Raw genomic sequence first — 21224 nt, 5'->3', positions numbered from 1 at the left:
CTTATCTAACGATTACCACTATCAAATGCAGTCAACTGCCGTTGACAGCCGATGTGAAATGATAGCGGAGGCAACGACTCCCAAGATAATTCTTGACAAGATGCATACAGGTAATCTATATATATATACTTATGAAATGCATTGCCATCTGTGGTCTTGACTTGATTGGGAATAAGTTATTCAATTATTCAAATATGGAAATATGCTTTCTGTTAGATAGTACAGAAGTTATATAATATATATATGAAACATGAGGCTACTGCGATTAGATTGACAGCAAAGTGCTGACAGCATATGCAATCTATATTGCATCTTATGAGAGATTGGCGGACTCTCAGGTATTACATGTTAGTAACACGGTCTGGGTGCAAAAGTATCTGGAATTAGGCAACTATTATTATATTGGAATTATATTTGTCAAATAGATAGTCAGATAGATTGCTGTGAAGTCATATACGATGTTTACGTTATATAAAGGATGATGACATAAATTAAATGCAGGGAAATTGATTATTTCTTGTAGAACATTGAGTGCCGACTCACATACAATGTATATTGTATAAAGCTTAAAAGCTCAACAATATGTTTGCGACTTGATTGCAAAAAAAGACGTTTCATTTTTACATTAGCCCGATTGATAGTAACTTATTTGAAATGGAACCTTTGGTTGAGTTTTGTACACCATGTAATTATGTTGTTTACATATTTGTGAGTTGATTCAGTCAATGAATGTCAGCCATCAGCCACTCAGACAAAAAAAAAAAACATCACCTCATTATGTTTTAAACAAATATATGTACATATACGTATCCATAATACTCGTATATAAATGTAAATTTGGTTATATAGATATCCTTAATTATTTAATAATTGATTATATAATTATTTAATAATTGCTTAATTAATTTAAGAATTGATAATATGTGTAAAGCACAGTTTGATTACCTTAAATAATACTGCTTCCTGCTGACGACTAATTTCGTTTTTACTGACAACTGCTGCTGCTTCTGTTCTACTTTTGACGGCTGATGATCTACTTCACACGACTTGCTAATGCCAACCGATATCGATTGGGTCTATCGACTAGCCTCCACCTCTGTTTCATAAATTGGGGACCGAAACGAAAATAACAACCTTTTATTTGTATAAAAATAATGGAAAAGTAACTTTTATACTCGTTATAATAGATGGTCGAAGATGCCTTTTTAATGTGTAACAACCATTTCATCCCATGGCAATAAGTTAAGCAAGCTTCCACTATAAACAGCCATCATAGTTAGTAAGTTATATCAATAAATAGTTTAATTTACACTTTGCCACATTAATATCATAGGACATCTAGCTATATATCATCGAAGGCAAGTGTATAACGTGTATATGGGTTACCTCCATTGTCTGTGCTCACGTTGTACACGGGCTCGCACACATTTTATGTGCGAAACGTGTTCGTAAAATTATGACAAACCGCCATAAAAGTTTCTAAACATTTCAGCACACACTTAGTGGTTGACCAACACACTCTACTTACACTCCTTTTGCCTTGCCCTTAACGCCTCCTCCTCGCCGTGCCCTCTCTTGTACCCCTTTGAGGTTTTGGCTGAAGCTTTTCGATTTTTTGTTCGTGTTGTGGCAACTTTTCAGGGAACGGGGCAATATCTAAATTGATGTTAGATTAAAGTGTGAACACTTTGGTTACCATTGTCTTCAAAGCGCTGCAGTGTGTGTGTGTGTGTGTTGGTGTGTCTTTGTGGTGAATGAGTATTTGTGTGTTGTTTGCTTGGTCTTATGCTTGTAATTAATAATTATGCTGAAGGCTGAAACTGACACGGAGGAAGCCAAAGACAAAGCAAGGATGCGCACCAAATGACAAGCTGTGTGAGTGGGACAGACAGAGGTCGAAAGAGAGAGCGAAGGACAGGGAGAGTACAACAGACTGTGGGAAATCATTCGAGTAGAACATCGACTTTGTTTGTGTGTAGCTTTTGAGCTGAATTAGTTAATTTACAGATAATTTAAGCGTTAAGCATGCGTGGCTCTGTTCTAGTTGCTCAGAGAAAGCCACAACCACACTCACAGACACTCGCACACACACACAGAAAACCATTGTCAATTAGTCGCCGTTAAGCGACTCGTATTTAACAGCTTTGTGTCCAGTGTCCTGCTGTGTGCTTGTGTCCTGACACCAAAGCTGGCGAATGGCAATTCGCACAAGCTTTCGGGCATTGCAATTTGTAAGTACACACACACACACATACTACAGATAGAAGTGTGTGTGTGATAAACATGGCCAATTAAAACTAACGGGATTAGTCTAATGCCAAACGCACTCGAGCGCAGTTTGCTTTAATTAAATCGCCTGTCAGTTGAGCTTCAAGTTGTCAATTACCCACTCGATGGGAAGGCATTCGGAATAGGGAAAGGGCGAGGAGTCTGTGTGTAAAACAAACAAGTTGTTAAATGCAAAATGCCTATAAATAAGTTATTGTCGCCTATTTTTAGGGGCCCTGGGCTAATATTATTGCACGTGTTGCGTATCGAAAGCTGTGCAAATATTGTATTTGCCCACGAAATTGAGCAACGGATTATAATGCACCAGGCTGAAACCGAAGCCCAACAGGATATTTTGGCTAATCGAGAGGAAGAGGGCGGGGCAGCGAAGGCGTCAGAGATGAGTGAGGCGTCTGAGAAGTTAAGTAAATAAATGTGATAAATATGCCGCCAGGACAATGTCAACAGCTGGTAAGTCAGGCATTAAGGAATACACACACAGAACACACACATACACATACACACTCACAGACACACAGAGACATTCGAACATAAATATTTAATAAGTGTGTACCGAAAAATGTTCATCGGTTGATAGAACAAAACGAACTCAGTCGGAAAACCGACAGCATTTCAGCGATTGAATTCGGTCTTATACATTCCAAAAATTTATTTTGCTTTATCAAAAAAAAAAAATTAAATACTATGTAGAATGTTGAAATATAAGCAGGTTACTGACAGCCATACTTAAATACATTTTGACATTTAGGCTAACCACAAGTTGAGTTATTATTTCGGGGTCTCATCTATCGATGCTCTTTAGCAACGCTAATAACGTGAACACGGACAAAGACACGCCCTCGCCCACGACGCGTCGTACTCAAACATTTACTTATAATGATCTATGTGATTAGTTGCAAAAAGCATTGCCTACTTTCAAGGGCGTCGGTTGCCGTTTTCGGTTGTTTACTATGGGAAAAGAAGGCATATTTCGAATTTTATTTTATGTGTTTCAAGGCTTATTTATTGCTAAGAAATTTAAACTTTTGAAACGTGTGGAAAATTAGCAAATACGTTTATTTAGTGATGGAAAAATATCTTTGGCACTATCAATGTAAACAATGTTTCAAAAACAACCAGAACAACTACGGTAGAACCTACGGTATCGATTGGCATTAGCAAGTCCATAGGCACTAAGCTATCGGTATTATCAGTCTTCAGTAGTAGATCATTAGTTTTTCAAAGAAGATCATAGGTCGTATGAAATAGATCGTCAGTCGGCAAAAGTAGAACAAAAGCAGCAGCAGTCGTCAGTTGTAATGAATTTAGTCGTCAGCAGGAAGCAGTATTATTTAAGTTAATCAAACTGTACTATTATACATATTATCAATATGTATATAAATAATCAAAGGTTATCTATATAACCAATATTTCGGTAAAATAAATAACTTTAAAAACCTACAATGTTTCTTATTATGAAAACATCGATGTTCGCGGTTTGTGTTTGATTTTCGTTATTAAACTCGAGTTCATTTTATACTCAAAAATACGTGTCTACCCCACGGTGGGGTGGAGCTCCTTGCTCAAATTGAATTATGTTGTAAGTTGTTTGCTTTATTATTTTGTTGTTGCTGTCGTTGTTTATCATTTATGTATCATATAGTTGTTGCCGTAATTGCTTTAGTTTTTGGCCATTGATTTGAATGGCAAAGGCAACTCAGATGGCCACGTCAAAGGCAAAAGCTAAAGCAGAAGCTAGAGCAGAAGCCAAGGCAAAGGGTCGTCGTGGGCGTAATTTATGAAGCTGTCAGTGTGGGCGTGTGCTTCCCGCCTGCCAGAGGACAAATATGCCGTAATATGCTAATTTTGCTGGACAGTCCGGTGAGTTTATAGTTAATGCAAAGCGGCGTGACATCACAAGCCTGATGAGTAAATGACTAGTCGGGCCTATTACAAAAAGTTGTTAAACGATCCCCACTCCACTCTCTCACGCTCTCTATCAAAAGTTTTTCGCCTACGGAATTGAGCCTAGTTTGATGGCCGACTTAGCGAGTGGACACAGAAAAAAAAAAACACTGTGGCAGAGGGAGGACGAAAAAAATTATGACACAACAAAAGTAAAGTTGACAACAAACAGCAACAACAACGCTGCTGTCGACAGCATGACAACCAAATAAAAAAGTTTTTGAGCCTCTGCAAAAAAAAAAATAAAGAAAAAGAATCAAAGTTTTTGAGAGTAGCAAACAAATAAACAAACAGGCAGCTAGAAATGAATATAAAACTCATCAACGTCATCAAAATGCTAGCCAACCGATGATGTTGCCGAGCAAAAAGCAAACAAAAGACTGCTACAACGATAATAATGACAATAATGAAATGCTACAGTTACAGTTTCATTTTCATTGCTCATCGTCCTTAAGTGCCAGACAAAAGCTCACTGCGTGCACAAATAAGAGAGAAAGTGAGAACAAGAATGGCAGGCAAGGCCTAACCAAGCATCTTCTTTTGTTTTTTTTCATTTTCTTTCTCATTTTCATTTGTATGCCAAACAGTCGAGAGTCGAGCGTGTTGTCTCCACTCTGCATTACTTAAAACAAACACTGCACCAGAATGACCACAGGATTTGCATAAAGCGCAGCTGAGCATTGTCCTTGCAGCAGCAGCAGCAGTGATTCGATTAAGCACCAACTGCAGAGAGGCCGCGTGAGAGAAACTTTCCCAAGGGTAAGCTCGAAATAAAAATAACAAAAATACTATATGTGGAGAGCCTGTCTTTCCCATGTTTTGAACTTGAAATTTTCGGCATCGATTTTTTTAATGGCGAATCATCTGTTGCCATCCTAATTCAAACTTGAATTTGAAAAAAAGTTTGGTCATTATTTTAGGGAATAATTGAAAATATAAATAAAATTCTATTTTTAATTCAAATTTCTTAAATCAATATTTTTAAAAGTTAACAAAGATCTGAAGTCCACAAGTTCATAGTACAAATAATAATTAAATTATCCAACTATTTGATAAAATCAGTATAGAATCTGTTATTTAAGCTATGCCAAAGTGAAAATGTTCAAAATAGGTAGAGAATATTACAAAGTCGTGTACACTCGACAGCAGCTCTTTAATGTTATTTTGGTGCAGACAAAAATTTGGTTCCGATCGTGTGATACTTTGGCTGAAAATTTTGTATGTTTTGTACTATATGGTATATTTATAGTATTGAACTATTTTAATATACAACACAAAGCCTTAAATATATTTAAGTACTTTTTCCGTATATACATTCGGTATATTTTCATGTTCATATGTTTGTTTTTTTCAAAATGGGTAGCGGGTAAGTCAAAGTCGAGTACACTCAACTTCGTACTTGCTTATTTTAATTTTGTGTAAAAAGACAAGTTCAAATAAAAATAATATGTACTCTAGTGTTTTGTTTACTTGCATTTCATAACTAGATTATAGGACATTTGCTGGCGGCATTATTTTTTAGTCAAATTGTGTGGGTTTAATTTCAATTTTCAATTTTATTTTCTTTGTCTACACCAAGCCGATGATTATTGCGTGGGAAAAATATACTTCCTACACAACCGAGTGATGGCCAACTGTAAAAGATAAATTATAGGCAAGAAAAAATATACACGGGAAATTTGAATTCAAATGAGCAACAATTAAGGTTATATTATTGTAATAACTATCTAAATAAGTTCGTACCCTGCCCAAGTACTTATTGAAACCCAAACTTACAAAAAATCAGGTAGTTTAATAGAATGACTTTTAAGTATTTTAGTCGGTTTGTCTTGAGATTGCAGTTTTAATTCTGAATAAATACCAAAATAATGCTAAAAGTTATTATGTGGTTACCTAAAAAATATGAAAATCATTTAAGATAAATGTATCATAGTATAGACTAGTATAATAGACTAGAAGTAAACTAATACTGCTAAATGTGGCAACTCCATATACTATTTTTGCTCATTGTTTTTTTTTCATTTCGTTTGTCGTTCTTTCGTTTTGTAACCAAAGTAGGCCACCTTCTTTAATTTTTATACCCGCTACCCATAGAGTAGAAGGGTATTATAACTTTGTGCCGGCAGGAAATGTACGTAACAGGTAGAAGGAGGCATCTCCGACGAAGTATATATATTATTGATCAGCGTCAACAGCCGAGACGATCTAACTATGTCCGTCTGTCTGTCTGTCCGTCTGCACGTATGAAACACTGGATCTCAGAGACTATAAGAGATATAGCTATAATTTTTTTCGACGACTTTTGTTACGTTTGCACGCAGATGAAGTTGGTTTCAAATTTTTGCCAAGCCCACTTCCACCCCCGCAAATAAACGAAAATCGAATAGCAAGCGAATTTGTTTGTATATACAATAATAACTATAGTAATTATGATTTCTGAAAATTTGGTTCCGATCAGATAAATATAAAAATAAATTTTCGAAGTAATTAAAGAAATACTTTTGTATGGGCAAAAATCTGGTATATTGTGCCGTCTATGGTATATTTTGAATGCGGTACTATTCAAAATATACCATTTGGTATATTTTTAGTATTTTTGTAGTATTTTTTGTATATTTTAAGAATATTAATGCAATATTTTGCTTTTATTCAAATGGGTAGCGAGTATCTCACAATCGAGCGCAATCGTCTGTAGCTTTCTTACTTGTTAATATTAACTATATGATTATTTTAATAACAAATAGAATTCTATTCAGTTTCGTAAGTTGATTTGAATGTATAATGTTTATATAATAATAAGTGCTTCCACACCAGTTTAAAGGAGGGGATGGTGAACGGGATGGTGAAAGACCCAACCGCAAAAAGTACAACTAATAACAAATGGAATATGTGAACCAGCACTAACTAAAGATCAAAAGTCAAAAGTAAATAAGGTGAACTAGTTCAGTTCCTTCATACATAGATAGCATAGATTATTTTGACTCGCTCGTTTATACCATTTCGGCAGAAGTCACTGATTAAAACATAAATGTAAGTTGTATTCTTTATTGTTCTTAGAACTTATTTGCATGTGAGCACAGACTATTAAGAACTGTGTGTACAATTTGCTATCTACTTATATTGATTAACTTTATTGTTTAAGTGGTATGAAGTAGGGCAACCTCTTCAACAAGTCACTGTGCTCCAAGTTATTTATAGCCATTTGTCTATTCTATTAATACATAATTCATTAGAGTTTGGAAAAGTTCTCTATTTTCACTCTCAGCTTCATTTAATTGTTATTTTTGTACACATTACGCATACGTCGCGTTGTACGCATTTAATTCGGTTACAGTCTGTGGTGCGAGTGTATACCCAAAGTTATCTAAAAATAACAGTTTCTCATATATTTTAATGCTGTTTTCAATGTCAACTGTTACGCGCTCAGTGCGATCCCCCATACCGCCGCCAAGAACAAATTTAACTTAACTGGAAGGCAAAGTTTTTGAGTGCCAAGTGCTTCAGGCTGAGGGTCGAGCTATAAATCAGTTGAGCCAAGAGCTGCTGAGTGCAGTTCGGGACACCAGGGCTTAACATACAAATATATATATAATATATATATATCGTATGTATATATGGCATATGTCACATGGCCATGAACTGTCGGTCTATTTAGCCTGTGTGTTATTGTAGCGACTTTGTCTTTCATTCGTTTCGTTTTTAGTGGAAGTTCGTGCTTTGAACTCGTCAAGAATGAATATATATACATATATAGATTATATACCATCCTTAAGCCTTTTTCATTCAAATAACCCCATGATGATGGCACCGAAAAAGCTGCGCCAAGTGACGTTTACAGTCCGAGTGGATTGTTGTTAATGACGACAAGTGTCCATTCAATTGTAGCTGCGAGTATAGGTCAACGCATTCAATAATCAATAACATTGCAAGGACAGTGGTTAAACAAACTATAAACTGCAATTATAGTTAAAAGCGTGAACCAAAAATGTGTTTAGCTCCAATGTGCACTTGTGCTCTATGCATTTATGCTCTTTATTAACCAGGTTCACATATATATAAACAAGCATGTGAATGGCTCGGTTAAAGTGTGGCAAATGGGAGGCTATCGAAGGCTAGCAAGGAGTGCGTATTTCACCATTATGGATATATCAACAAATAGCTATATTAGAAAAAGACAAAGAGAGAAATCAATAAACAAACTGTGCTCACGGCGCGTGCGAGTAATCAAAATGACATTTTTTGTGGCCGACGACGACAACGACAACGACATCGACAACGACATCGACAACGACAGCGACAACGACGGCGCAGTTAAGTACGCTATAATTTTCCCACTGCTTATCGATGGGTGGTGGCACGGACTAACACACTATACGATATCTTGGGGTATTGGCGCATTGCCGCATTGATTTGGCGCAAATCTGTAACCTAATTGCTGGTGGCATGTTAATTGGATCAACATCAAAAAATGCTGCCTGCAAATGTCAGCGATGACGTTGCGATCAATCATTTCTCATTTCTGATTTCTCATTACATTTCATTTCATTTCACTTCATTTTAAATTGCTCCTCTTTATCTAAAGTTTAATTAATTTTAGAGGCTGCCATCGCAAGGGCGTTAGCCATGACAACCGCCTAACAGCCTCACATTCAACATAGCGCAATAATTTCCAATTAACTCGAGTGAACGGCAAATCAAAGCAGCTCCTCAAAATACCCTTTGCCTCCTACTACAATGTCAACCGATTGCCCATCGGTAGTATCTCATTTCATTGCGTGTACTTCAACTTCCTTCAACCAGATTTCATTTTCAATTTTGTGGCTTGGCTGACGCCAGAAAATCAAATATCGTATGCATGAACAAACCTTTAAATTTAACCACAATATGAAAGTCATATAAATATCATAAATTAACCACAATGCTATTTATATGCACATTAATAGACATCGTTCAGATATTGTAAATGCTCTTTAAATGTTGTTCATACTATAGTATTTTTGTATACTTATATACTGAAAAATACTATGCTTATTGCAAAATTATTTTGATGTTTCAAATGTTTAAATGCGGATGATGATTAATAAATAATGTATTGACTTTGGAATTTATATTTATATTATATTTCATTTTTAATTTTGTTGGTTTGCTAACGCCAGAGAAGTAGATATCTTATGGGTATGCATAAACAAAAATTAAAATTAAACCACAACGTTATTGAAGAATAATTTAGAATGCTATTAATATGCATACTTGGGTTTACTTTGGTCACATATTCCAAGAGATCTTTTACTTTTTCCAGTTTTAGTATATACTTTTAATAGTTTTAGTATTTACTACATATTATATTTTATAAATACTGTCGTCATTAAATATGGATTTATATTCCATTTGCAATTCATATGTCATATATAAGGAAATTTGTTAAATAGGAATAAAAATGCTTGAATGTGATGTTGATTAATTAATAATATATTTTGGACAACAGAGCCTAGCAAACCCGATCAGTCGGATTATTGCCGCACTAATGCATTGATATTTATCCTTCAGCGCCTTGCTGAGTGCCGAGGACTTTGAGCCTCTTTGAATGGCCACTTCTGAGGCTCCGGAGGCTTTGCTAAGCGGCGTTGCCAGCATCGCAAATAATTTTCGGGAAAAACGAGCACTCTTCAATGCCAAACGGGGCGTGGCAGGTAGGTAGGTGAGCACAGTCAACCCAGCTCGGCCTGGCCTGGCTGGTGAATGGGGCTTTGCCTGAAGGACTCTGGGCAAAATCAGAAATGTCAATATTTCCAGTTGAGCGCGGCAAAACAAGTGGCGGCTTGAAAAAGCACAGAGCGAGGACATTTTTGCCGGAAACTAATTTAAGAAAATTATTCGCATCGTGGCGCTGTTGGGAGTCGAGTCGGAGTTGAGTCGCGGAGAAGCTTATTCTGTTTCATTTCTGGACGCGCATTTTTTGTTTTTGTGTGTTTTGTGGACATCGCACAATCAGGCGCAGAACAGAACCGAGGCGTAGATAGAAACCCGATTTGCTATTTGAAGCGGAAGTGACCCTTGAAGTTTGATTTTATTTGTGCGGCGTTGCCATTGGCAAACAGATTTAAGCAACGGGCAACTAGGTAGGCAGAGAACTCTTCGACCAGACATATATACATATGTATATATAATATATATCGTCGATTGTACATATTTGTTTATTTATTTATTTGCTGCTGCTCAATTTTTAATCAACGGCAATGGCTGCTTTCTTGGCAGCGTCTCGCACATTTTATGCAATTTCCTGTTTGGCTGTTGCTAAACTTGAATAGCAAAAGGAAAATATCAAAAGAGAATAACGAAATGAAATGAAATACAAAAAACTCGGCTGCTTGCCTATTTTTAGGTGTCATCCTGTTGAAATTCAATGTCAACGACAGTTGCAATATAGCACTGTGGGTCAACTCATATTTTTTAAGCATCAGAGTAATAGTAAGAATGGATCTAAAATCAGAAGTACTTAGTACACATTTTGAAAACTGCAACCTGTATATTCCTATTGTTCCGATATAGCTTCCGTTCGTATTAAATCTCTTATTAACCATTATGGAAACAAAAATTGTGTGTACAATTTAATAGAGGCATCCACTTTATATTGGTTTAGTTGTTAATGAATTTGAATTGACTTTAAAATATAAAATAAAAAAAAAAATAGTAGTTACGCTGGTCAACATTTATTTAAAATATGTATATACCTTTTTTAATAACTCTGAATAAATAAGCAATTTCCAAAGATTTGTTTTTGAATTGGTTTGCTTATTTATTTTCAAATATATATTCATATTCGAGCTTGTCTTAAAAATTTTTTTCGTTGTCACTACGTTACGTTGGTTTGTTGTTGTAATGTAAATTTCTTAAGGCAAACTAAGACTAGTTCGTTCTATGCAGCAATTGACTAATTAAAATACGGTTGCGGTTCTTTTAGCCGAGCTAGGCATCATTCACGAGTAAGCCTGCTTTTACATATATTTATTGTTTTATGTTAACATATGTTTTCTTTTTTCAAATTTAAATAAACTTTTGATTCCAAAATCAAAGGCTTTTTATATGAACTTTAGTATAGTTTAAATTTGTAATACAACCAGTTAATCAATCGGTCATTCAGTCATTAAAGACAATATTAACTAACATAATATTAAAAAAATAATATAATTTCTTTGTTTGAGTGATAAAAGTTGTAAAACAAATGGACATTTATCCCATTGTGCATAGTACCGAGCTATACGCGTTGGGAAAGGAACTTCAACTCATCGACTGCCGGCTGAGAATGAATGGAAATGGCGAAAGGCACTCGTGGCGGAAGTCCGTAAAGTTGCCATCAAGCGGCAACTTGAACATAAATAGTAAAGACACGTTTTATAATGGACAAACAACTTGATATCTGCCGGTACAAAATTGTCAACTTCAGTAACAGAATACCGTAGCATACTTATAAGCACAGAAAAAAATTTTAATACGTCTTTTCACCCTGTTTCCGGTGTTGTAAAAGTTATTTATAATTTAATTGAACTCATCGAATACATTTAGCTGACACTAAAAGCGTTAGGTACTTTTGAATGACGCCAATGATCAAACGAATCAAATTGGAAAAGAAAGATTAAAATGTATACTAAATTTATCAATTTATTAAATGACTTTAAGTGTTCTTAAATTAAAAACCAAAATGTTCTTGTTATATTGTTATGTTTAATGCGTAATGTTTGTAATAGCTAAATTTTATATTATATATTTACAACTTTTTTATTAAAAAAAAAGTAAATAAAAACTTTTAATTGAATCCCTCAGCTTTAAATATAAATATTTATTTAGTAAAAAAAGTAAGTTCAGCAAGTTGATTGGCATAATAATAGAATATATCTGAATATCAGATGTCTGAATATGTCTTTTTGGAGAGCTGTTCATGCGACGAGCCTAAAAGTTATAATGAGTGGACAGTCAAGGTGTCAAAGCCAAAGACAATGGAAACACACATACACATACACGAAGTCTCTCACGCATAGTCACACACACACACTGAGCCGAACAGCACTCGTACTTGTGTTTACGTCACAAATATGCGTAGGCGTTATCATCGTGCAGCTGCGGCGCACCCATTACCTCTTCCTCGTTCTGTGCTGTCCACTCGCCGAGTTGAGTCGAGTCGAGTCGCTCAGTTGTCGTCGTCGTCGTCGTTGTTGCTGTTGTTGTTGTAGTTGTTGAGCTCGCTCATTGAAAGAGCACAAGAGTCGCCGTAGTGGTCGTGGTCGTCGACGTCGTGGCTGTCGCCAGTCAGGCGGTAATGTCTCCATGCCGTACACTCGATGCTTTCCCCAACTATGGAGCGCTGTTTGCTCAATGAAACTCGTAACTTCGATTTTTTGTTGTTGACGTAGTCGCTGCTGTTGTCGTTGTCGTCGTCGTTGCCGTTGCCGTTGCCGTCGCGTCGGTTTGCCTTAGTGCGCCGACTCTTGTCCGAATCATCTGTTGTTGTCTCCCTGTTGTCACTCCATCCGCCTGCCTGCCATGGCCCAGCCATTGCATTTCGCTTGTGGTAGGACTGTTTATGAGCTGCCACTAGGCTCAGCGCACAGCGCACAGGGCACAGGGCGATGTGCGTTGGGCGGTGGGCGATGTACTCTGGAAGTGGGCGTGAGATTGGGGCTTGGGTTTGGGAGAATTGCTGCGACGCTCAGTACACTCAGCTGTTTGCTGCCTCTTTATTCTAGATGTGTAGAATTTCACTGCTATGGAGAGTTTTGTGCAACAAATTATGTATTGAAGCCGGCTTTTTGTTTAGCTCTCGGAATACTAAATAGTGCAGGATCAAAGCTGTATGGATTTAAATTTTTGTGGAATTTGACAATTAATACTCCACAAATTTAACTTTAAATTATAGTAGTATTGGCATAAAACAATCTCAATTTTTTTATTTTAAAAAGTTTTTAAACAATTTCGAAATTGTTCCTAACTAGTATATGATAATAATTATCATTTTTCTGATAATGACTGTAAGTAATATATAAAAATAATATAATAATACGATGCATTTCAGAATAAAAGATGCTTTCAAGATTGAATATTTCTTATAGGTAACTATTTTTATTTTGAAAATTTGGAATAGAAAAGCCAAGGACAACAAATTGCCCAGTTCCATAACCATTCACAGAGAGCGATGCTAGCTAAAGCTCATCTGGCATAAAACTATATTATAACTTGTTCGGTATGCTCGTAAAACGTAAAAGCCGCAGACATCGTGACGACAACAGCGAGCCGAGTCGATGGCGACGATGTTGGCAGGCACCTGCCCCAAAACTACTTCAGAAGACCCTGCCTTCCTCTCAGGCTGATGATTTTTAGATGAGCCACACACACACTTACATACATACTACACATACACAGAATCAGTTTCAGAATCAGAACTAACAGCGATGACGATGATCTTTTGCATAGTATAAGCATAATATATATATATATATATATATGTATACCATATGTATATGCATGCCCGAGGACTCGTGTTGTTCTCCTTCATTCATGGAAAGCTGGGCATCGTTCTCGGCTCCATTCGGTTCTCACTATGCGATGCCAGCAATTCATGTTCTCATTGCTTAGAGTAGGAAAATGTTTGTGCCTGATGATGATGGTGTTGTTGTCCGTGCTCTTACAACTGTGGCAAATATGTGGGCGTCATCGCTGTTCGAACTCGATGGTCGAAAGCGGAGCTTTGTTAGGGGAAAGCACTTGTATAACTAGACTAAGATATGCAAGATAATTTCTGGTATTTCTTAATGCAGCAGATCTGGTATTGATAGGATAATGTTTACAGATAGCTAACAACTTTTAAATAGAAAATGCATAAATTTTCATTGAGTCAGACTCGACTTGGAATCTTTACATGTTGTGGAATTCCTGTGCTCACCACTCATTATATTTTCCTAAAAGGATTTTCCCTTGCAGTTCAAAGAACTCCCCAATTTGTTTATGGTTAAGACTTAATTTCGGGTTTAACCGCAATGCATTCAATTAGCAAGCTAAACCACAAAACTTGGGAAAATAGGAAAATCCTATTACCAAAGTCCAAGTGCGAAAATTCGAGCGAAGCGCTTTGCCCCTCAACAAGCAAAACGGACATCATATGGGAGATGCCGGCATAATAGGCACATTCGGAACGAAATGTTCTACTCTCGTTTCCGTTTATCTCTCCTTCGCTTTGGCGGCGCTCTCTCGCCTGTTTAGTCTGTCTCTCTCACGCTCTCGCTCTCATTCTCTTGCACTGTCTCTGTTGCTGTTGGTGTCGCTCTATTTGGCAAAAAACTCTACACATGACGCAGCAACGCGTCGCTGAGACTTCGGCATTGCTTTGGAGCTTCGGCTTCAGATTCGGCTACAGCTTCAGCTTTGGCTTTGGCTTGAAAACAAGTGGTTGAGCGTGCGGTGCGCTCAGTATTAAGCGAACAAACGTAAATGTCGTTTCGTGCTCGTTGTCCGTCGACTGAGTAAACGCACAGGAAGCAAGCAGCAGCAGCAGCAACAGCAACAGCAGCAGCAGAGAACAGCAACAGCCAGAAGCAGCAGTAGACACAGCAGCCAGCGGCCAGGACAACTGAAATTCGAGGCACGGGCAAAAACAAAAAGAACAACAACAACAACGAGTAAAATTGCCCGAAACGAATGCACAACGAACCTCGCACGACGACCACGACCACGATTTCGAACGACGCACACACACATACACAGTCAGATATACACACACATGTAGGAGTAGACCGCGACGTGTATGACCATCTATAAAGTTGAAATACGAAACGCCTTGAGGAGAGCAGCATTAACGTCGACGTCAACGTCGCAGCTTGTGGCGGCAGCAGCAGCAGCGACCGCGTCAGGCTTCCAAGCAAAAGGCAGACAAACAGGCAAAACCTGCTGAGACGATACGACGAGTCCTTTCTCGTCGGTTCATATGTGCGGAACGTTGAACAGAAACACACTAGAAAAAAGTTTTCACATCAAATAAGACTCCACACACCAAAAATAAAAGATACTACATCAACATCAGCAACCATAACAACAAAACAACAACAACAAACCAGCAAGCAATCAAGTGAAATTCGTTAAAAAATAATAAACATGAAAAATTCAAGTTTTTAAAGTGCAAACTTACTTATTTTCCTTATAAAATCGCCCTTAAGAAAATTCCATACAAATTTTTGAAAATTTTTCAAAAACCCAAAGAGCATTCAAGAAAAAAATGTTGCAAAATTTGTGAAACAAATAATAAGAAAAAGTATTTCAAACCAAAACAAAAGTGCCGCAGCTGAGCGCTGAAAAAGTGCTAACAAGTTCCTTTAAAGAAAAACAAAAAAAGTAAGATATACACATAATTATTAACAACAACAATACCAAGAAATATTGTTATAACTATAAAATATACAAATTATACACAAATTTTCTTTTGCATTTTATGAACACGGTGTGAACGCTACAAACGAAAAAAAAAACAAAAAAAAAAGAAATAAGAATAAAGCAGAAAAGCGAAGCAAATAAAAAGCAGTGAAATAACTCAACTCTAAGTAACGTAACCCAAGTGCCGTGTTAGCTAAGCCTGGTCGTCTGGTCATCTGGTCGTCAATATAACATATATGGCATAAAGCATCCAATTTGGCAAAGCAACGAATATAAAAACGGGAAGCTATAAACACAGCAAGCCGCCAGAGATAGATTCTTAGACAGCCGCAAGTGACTTCCGTGCCAGCGCAAGAGAAACGCGACGTGAGATAGAAACAGTTACTGTTACAGTTACGGGGACAGAGACAGAGGCAAGACAGACAAGTGCCGACGGCGGAGATTTCATACTATAAGCTGAACGAAACATACATATTTAAATCTATGCACATGTGTGTAGTGTGTAGCAACTAGTAGCTCCCCCTCTCTCTCTCGCTCTCGCTCTACTTCTATCTCGGCGAGTGTGTGTGCGTGTGTTCCGCCTGTCCGACTGTCTAACGGTCTGCGACTCTGTCGACAAAGGCCAACAAAGTTCAACAAACAATACGGCCTGTTACAGAGGTGGAAGTTGAGGTAGAAGCAGACACTTCAGCCTGAAAGTAGACAATTGATTATTGATTTTGTCTAAAGGCAACTTCATACACACACACCTAGACTCACACCCCTCACCCACATTCCCAGCCACAGACACACACACTTCTGAACTCAGCACGCATCGAACGAGAGCTTAGCGAAGCGAACGGCGCAAAAGCAACGCGCGCGTTAACTAGAACGGTAACGGTGCAGTGCCAGTGTTGTGCAATGGCAAGCGCTACGTGCGCGCAGTGTTGAGCAGCGAGCATGAAGACATTGAAGACTTACAAACGCTGAAAACGGAAAAAGCACAACAAGAACTAAAAGTGAAAATAAAAACCGAGCAACAACAGCAACGACAACAACAAATAATCTTTGCTTGCTCCCACTTCTGATCGCTACAACTGTCTCACTCACTCTCTATCTCTCACATCTATCGCTGTCTCATTTCAACCCAGACTATTTAGAGAACAGTCGCCATCATAAGCCGTTTAATTGAGAAAGTGCGCCAAAGCAACAAAAAGAAAATGTTCTTCTCGCTCGCACAGACTTTGGTCTGCGTGCTGCTCATCAACGGCGGCCTCTATGCGCTGCATCTGAGCGGCAATGGCGAGAAGCAAACAAGTCCCGGTCCCGGCTCAAATGGCGGACAGCTAAGCGCCGCTGGTGCCTGGCAACAGCAGCAGCAACATCAGCAGCAGCAACAACAGCAGCAGCACCAAAAACAGTTGCAGCAACAGCAACTGCAACAGCAGCATCAACATGCGGGCGGCGGAGCGCCACCTGGCGGCGGGCCCGGCAGCAACAATCATGGCCACCGATCCGATGCACATCGTTCGGCAGCTGCGGCTGCCTTTGAGGCAACCACAGGTAGACTGAACAAGGAGATTGCGGATATGGCGCAACTGGAACGCGAGCGCCTAATGCTGCTCGGCCTAGCCAAGCAGACGGCCGAGAGTCCTGTGGCGCCCGCTGGTCATCATGGCAGACCGATCATTGCGGGCCGCATACAAATGCAGCCCAGCGAGGATCTCGATGTCGGCGACTATCCGGCCCTGCTGCAGCAGGCGGCGCGTGGCTTTATGTTTGGCAGCGTGCAAAAGCAGCCGCCGCCGCCAATGGCAGCCGATGAGGATTACGAGGAGCTGCGCGAGTTCGGCAGACGTCCCGTGAAGTACGATTACGGCCGGGTGGTACAGCCGACGGAGCGTGAGCTGGAGGGCGAAGCACAGTATGAGCCACTACATGGCTTTGGTGACTTTGACGACTTCTCCGAGCTGGAATCGATTGCCGAGGAGCCGCATGTGGGCGAGGAAGAGTTGCTGCGCGAGTTGGATGCTTATCAGTATCATGGCTTGGAGGAAGAGCCACTCGCGCTGCCCGAGAATCCGTATCGCACTCTGGAGCAGCTGGAGCATGCTGCGCCCGAGTCGTTGCAGCAACTGTTCGAGCAGCAGGAGCAACACGATGCCCCACTTAAGGCCAATTCGAAATCCCATGCCAATGGCAATTACAATATTCGCATGCAGCAGAAGTGGGCCAGGAAGCGGGCGCAGGGACAGGCTGTAAAACCACAGCAGCAACAGCAACAGCAGCCAAATCTGCAGCGCAACATCTTTGGACAACACTTTAAGCAGCAACGCGGTAAACTGGCGCTGGCCAACTCAGAGGCCACGGCCAGCAAGCATCTGAAGGCTTCAACGCGCTCCGGAAGCTCAAGCTCAGGCAAGATTGCTGGCAAGATTGATAACGGCGATGATAACGCCGTTGCAGGCAGTCAACAGCAAAACAAACCGACGCATGATAAACCAGCATCAGCTGAAGCAACAGCTACTGATGATGCTCAGCAACAGCAACAGCAGCAGCATCAGCAGGAGCAGAATAAGAAGGAATCGGATCAACAATTAATGCATCCCAATCACAAGCGTTCCGGCAGCAGTGCTGGAGGATCACTCGGTGGCTTCACGTCGCCGCAAGTCTCCCACAGCATCGCCAGCCAATTAATGCTGCGCACGCCGCGTGGCCAACGGCAATACGATGTACCACAAATCGGTGAGTTCCATTTTCATATTATTGATATATTATATAGAAAAGAATAATGTAAGGCAGATTGACTCAGATCCGCTTCAATGTTGGTAAAAAGTTTCTTTTCTGAAGATATAATTCCGTTTGCAATTATAATCTATTCACACTATTTTGGGTTAATGTGAAATTAACCGATTTGTTGAGTTATGAGGATATAAACGATATACATAACACTTCACTCAATGAGGGGAGTGATTGTATAAGAAAAAACTACTTGTTATATATATTCCAAATATAATTTCATCCATCAACATCATCTCTTCGAATGGTTCTCAGTCCAGAAAACATTTTTAAAGCAGTTCCAGAATTTGTACAGAATATCATATTTAAATCAAATAACAGCGATAAACGAACACCCGATATTGCTTGGAATTAATTTCTTATTTATCCTTCAAAGTAGATTCACTTGTATTCTCATAATGTTTATCGAATGCTTATCGTTTTTAATGTTTATCTAAATTTAATTAACTTTATATATGTATATAGAAATCTGAAGAAGTGCACTTTTAAAAAAATCGCATTGATTTATCAAAACCTGTTCAATTTCGAAGTTTTTGAGTAATGCGATTAATTTAGTGAGTTTTCAGTTAGTAGCACGTTTGAAAAGAAATTTAAGAATTTTAGAGGGAACTATTGTTGATAAATGAATAATGATACATTTCAATACAATCTAAGCATAAATTAGGATATACTAATACCTCGTTTGTATTGAATACAGACTTAACATAGTATATAAGAAAAATTGATTCTTAACCAAATTCAAAAACATTCAATTCACATTTTTATATTTATGGTAATTTAATTTCATTGATTATCTTGGTCACTTTTGTCATTAGAAAACTGACAGTCAAGTCACATTATTTAGTTTCACTTTGAGTTATAAACTCATTATTCTTATCAATATCAATAGATCAGGAATATATGTTATTTTTTGTACATTAATTGTTACTAAACAATTATCTGATAATGAAAAACAAGTATAATCTACAAAGTTTTCACAAGTTTATCTAATAATATTCATATGCATTGCTTTTCCCACCATAATCTTGTATTCGTTTCGTACTATATGTGGCTAAGGCCTATATTCCAGTTGGTTTTCATCATTTCTTGTGTGCTGTGAGTATCTCCACTTGACCCTGACGTGTTTACGTACTTCGCTTACAATTCTCTTGATTCAGTTATTAGTTATTAGTACTCGTATTTTATGAGTATGACTTGTTTTTATTTTGGGTCGAGCCCATTCCGTTGACCCCCCGCCCCTAAAAGGATAGATACACTAATCGCTCTATTTGCGTTCTATTTTTGTTCCAACATTTATATCATCGTTTTGTTTTGTTCTGTCGCTCTGTCTCTCTCTCTCTCTCTGTCTCTTTCTCTCTCACTCACTCTTTGCTATTCACGTACTCGGATATGATTGCTGCCAGAACGAATGTACTATATTTGGATAGCTCACGGAACTGTCTGGCGCTTGCATAATTCATAGTTCAGAGACTTCAGACTTTCTGTTGTCGAGTGTGTGTGTAGGGGAAACGTGGGGAAGGGAAGTGTGTAACGGACATTGGACGAGTTTGGGTTACAATTGCAGTGCGTTGGCGTCTGGCGTCTGGAATTTAATCCTTTTAGCCATAGACTGTGTGCGTGGCCGTCGGGTTATCAATCAACAATCATCTATCATTAAATATATTGTCAGTAAATCATTTGTCAACACAACTGGAAAAAGTTGCGGATCGAATCGCGAATATTTGAGAAATTCTACCCTTATAATTTGCGACAACTATTTGGCTATTTTTGGATGAGGTTGTCTGAAGTGGATTGAGGTGGGTGGAAGGAATGTGAAACGTCCAACTTTTCGGCCATTGCATTTAGCAAATTAGTCGCATTGTCTGTGAACCATTTTGCCCAATTTTCATTGTGCTCGAGAACAATTCACCGACTCTTTACTTTGGTCTGCTAACTTTGTCCTATTCAGAGTCAGAGTCTGTTAATCACTTTGGTTGGCTGGCTTGTTGGCGTTTCAGCCTTTGCTAAATTACTTTATAACAAGTTTTGATGGTCGCCATGAATACAGAATGTTATTCAAGTTAACTAGAAGTGGAAGTGGAACTGAAATTGAGAATTGGGGATGTGCAACTTGGCAACTCTAAATCTCCCACTTCATCTGCGCCATGTAATCAATTTTAATTTTTAATTATCACTTTCAAGTTTAATGACATAATTTATATGGCCATGAGCTAAATGCCAAGCCATTGTCTCAGCCTCAAACTCAAACTCGACGCAATTGAGCAGAGGTGGAGGGAGTGTAATTGAACTAATTAAAATGAGCTGAATTTTCGACAATTTTTTGTTGGTTTTCATTGCTGGGCGGTGCGATGTATTTATAATGAATTGGTAAAGTGTTGGACATCTAACACATCATTTACACGTATAATTAAATATTCATCATTCGAACTATATAATTATAATAATAGAGTACTTTAAGCTTTGATTGCAGGAAATGTATGTAACAGGTAGAAGGAGGCATCTCCGACCCTATAAAGTATATATATTCTTGATCAGCGTCAACAGCCGAGACGATCAAGCCATGTCCGTCTGTCTGTCTGTCCGTCTGTGTGTCCGTCCGTATGAAACACTGGATCTCAGAGACTGTAAGAGATAGAGCTATATATATAGAGCTATTTCGACAGCATTTGTTATGTTTGCACGCAGATCAAGTTTGTTTCAAATTTTTGCCACGCCTACTTCCGCCCCCGCAAATCAAAAAAAATCGAATAACAAGCGTAGTTTTAAAGCTAGAGTTGCGAATTTTGGTATATATAATA

At 38.4% G+C, this 21224-nt stretch overlaps 1 protein-coding gene across 1 annotated transcript in view; it reads left to right on the top strand.

Annotated features, from left to right (window-relative positions):
* The first annotated feature begins 14692 nt into the window (after positions 1 to 14692).
* LOC117569287 (LIM and SH3 domain protein Lasp) overlaps positions 14693 to 21224 on the top strand; it is a 47162-nt gene continuing 40630 nt past the window's right edge. The window contains exon 1 of the mRNA XM_034250393.2: positions 14693 to 18372. Coding sequence (XP_034106284.1) covers positions 16848 to 18372 — 1525 coding nt within the window. The 5' untranslated portion in view covers positions 14693 to 16847. The remainder of the gene's footprint in view (positions 18373 to 21224) is intronic.

Source organism: Drosophila albomicans, chromosome 3, assembly GCF_009650485.2.
Source record: "Drosophila albomicans strain 15112-1751.03 chromosome 3, ASM965048v2, whole genome shotgun sequence".
Taxonomy (NCBI): domain Eukaryota; kingdom Metazoa; phylum Arthropoda; class Insecta; order Diptera; family Drosophilidae; genus Drosophila; species Drosophila albomicans.
Note: the sequence above shows the minus strand (reverse complement) of the source record. Positions and strands in the feature narration are given on the sequence as shown.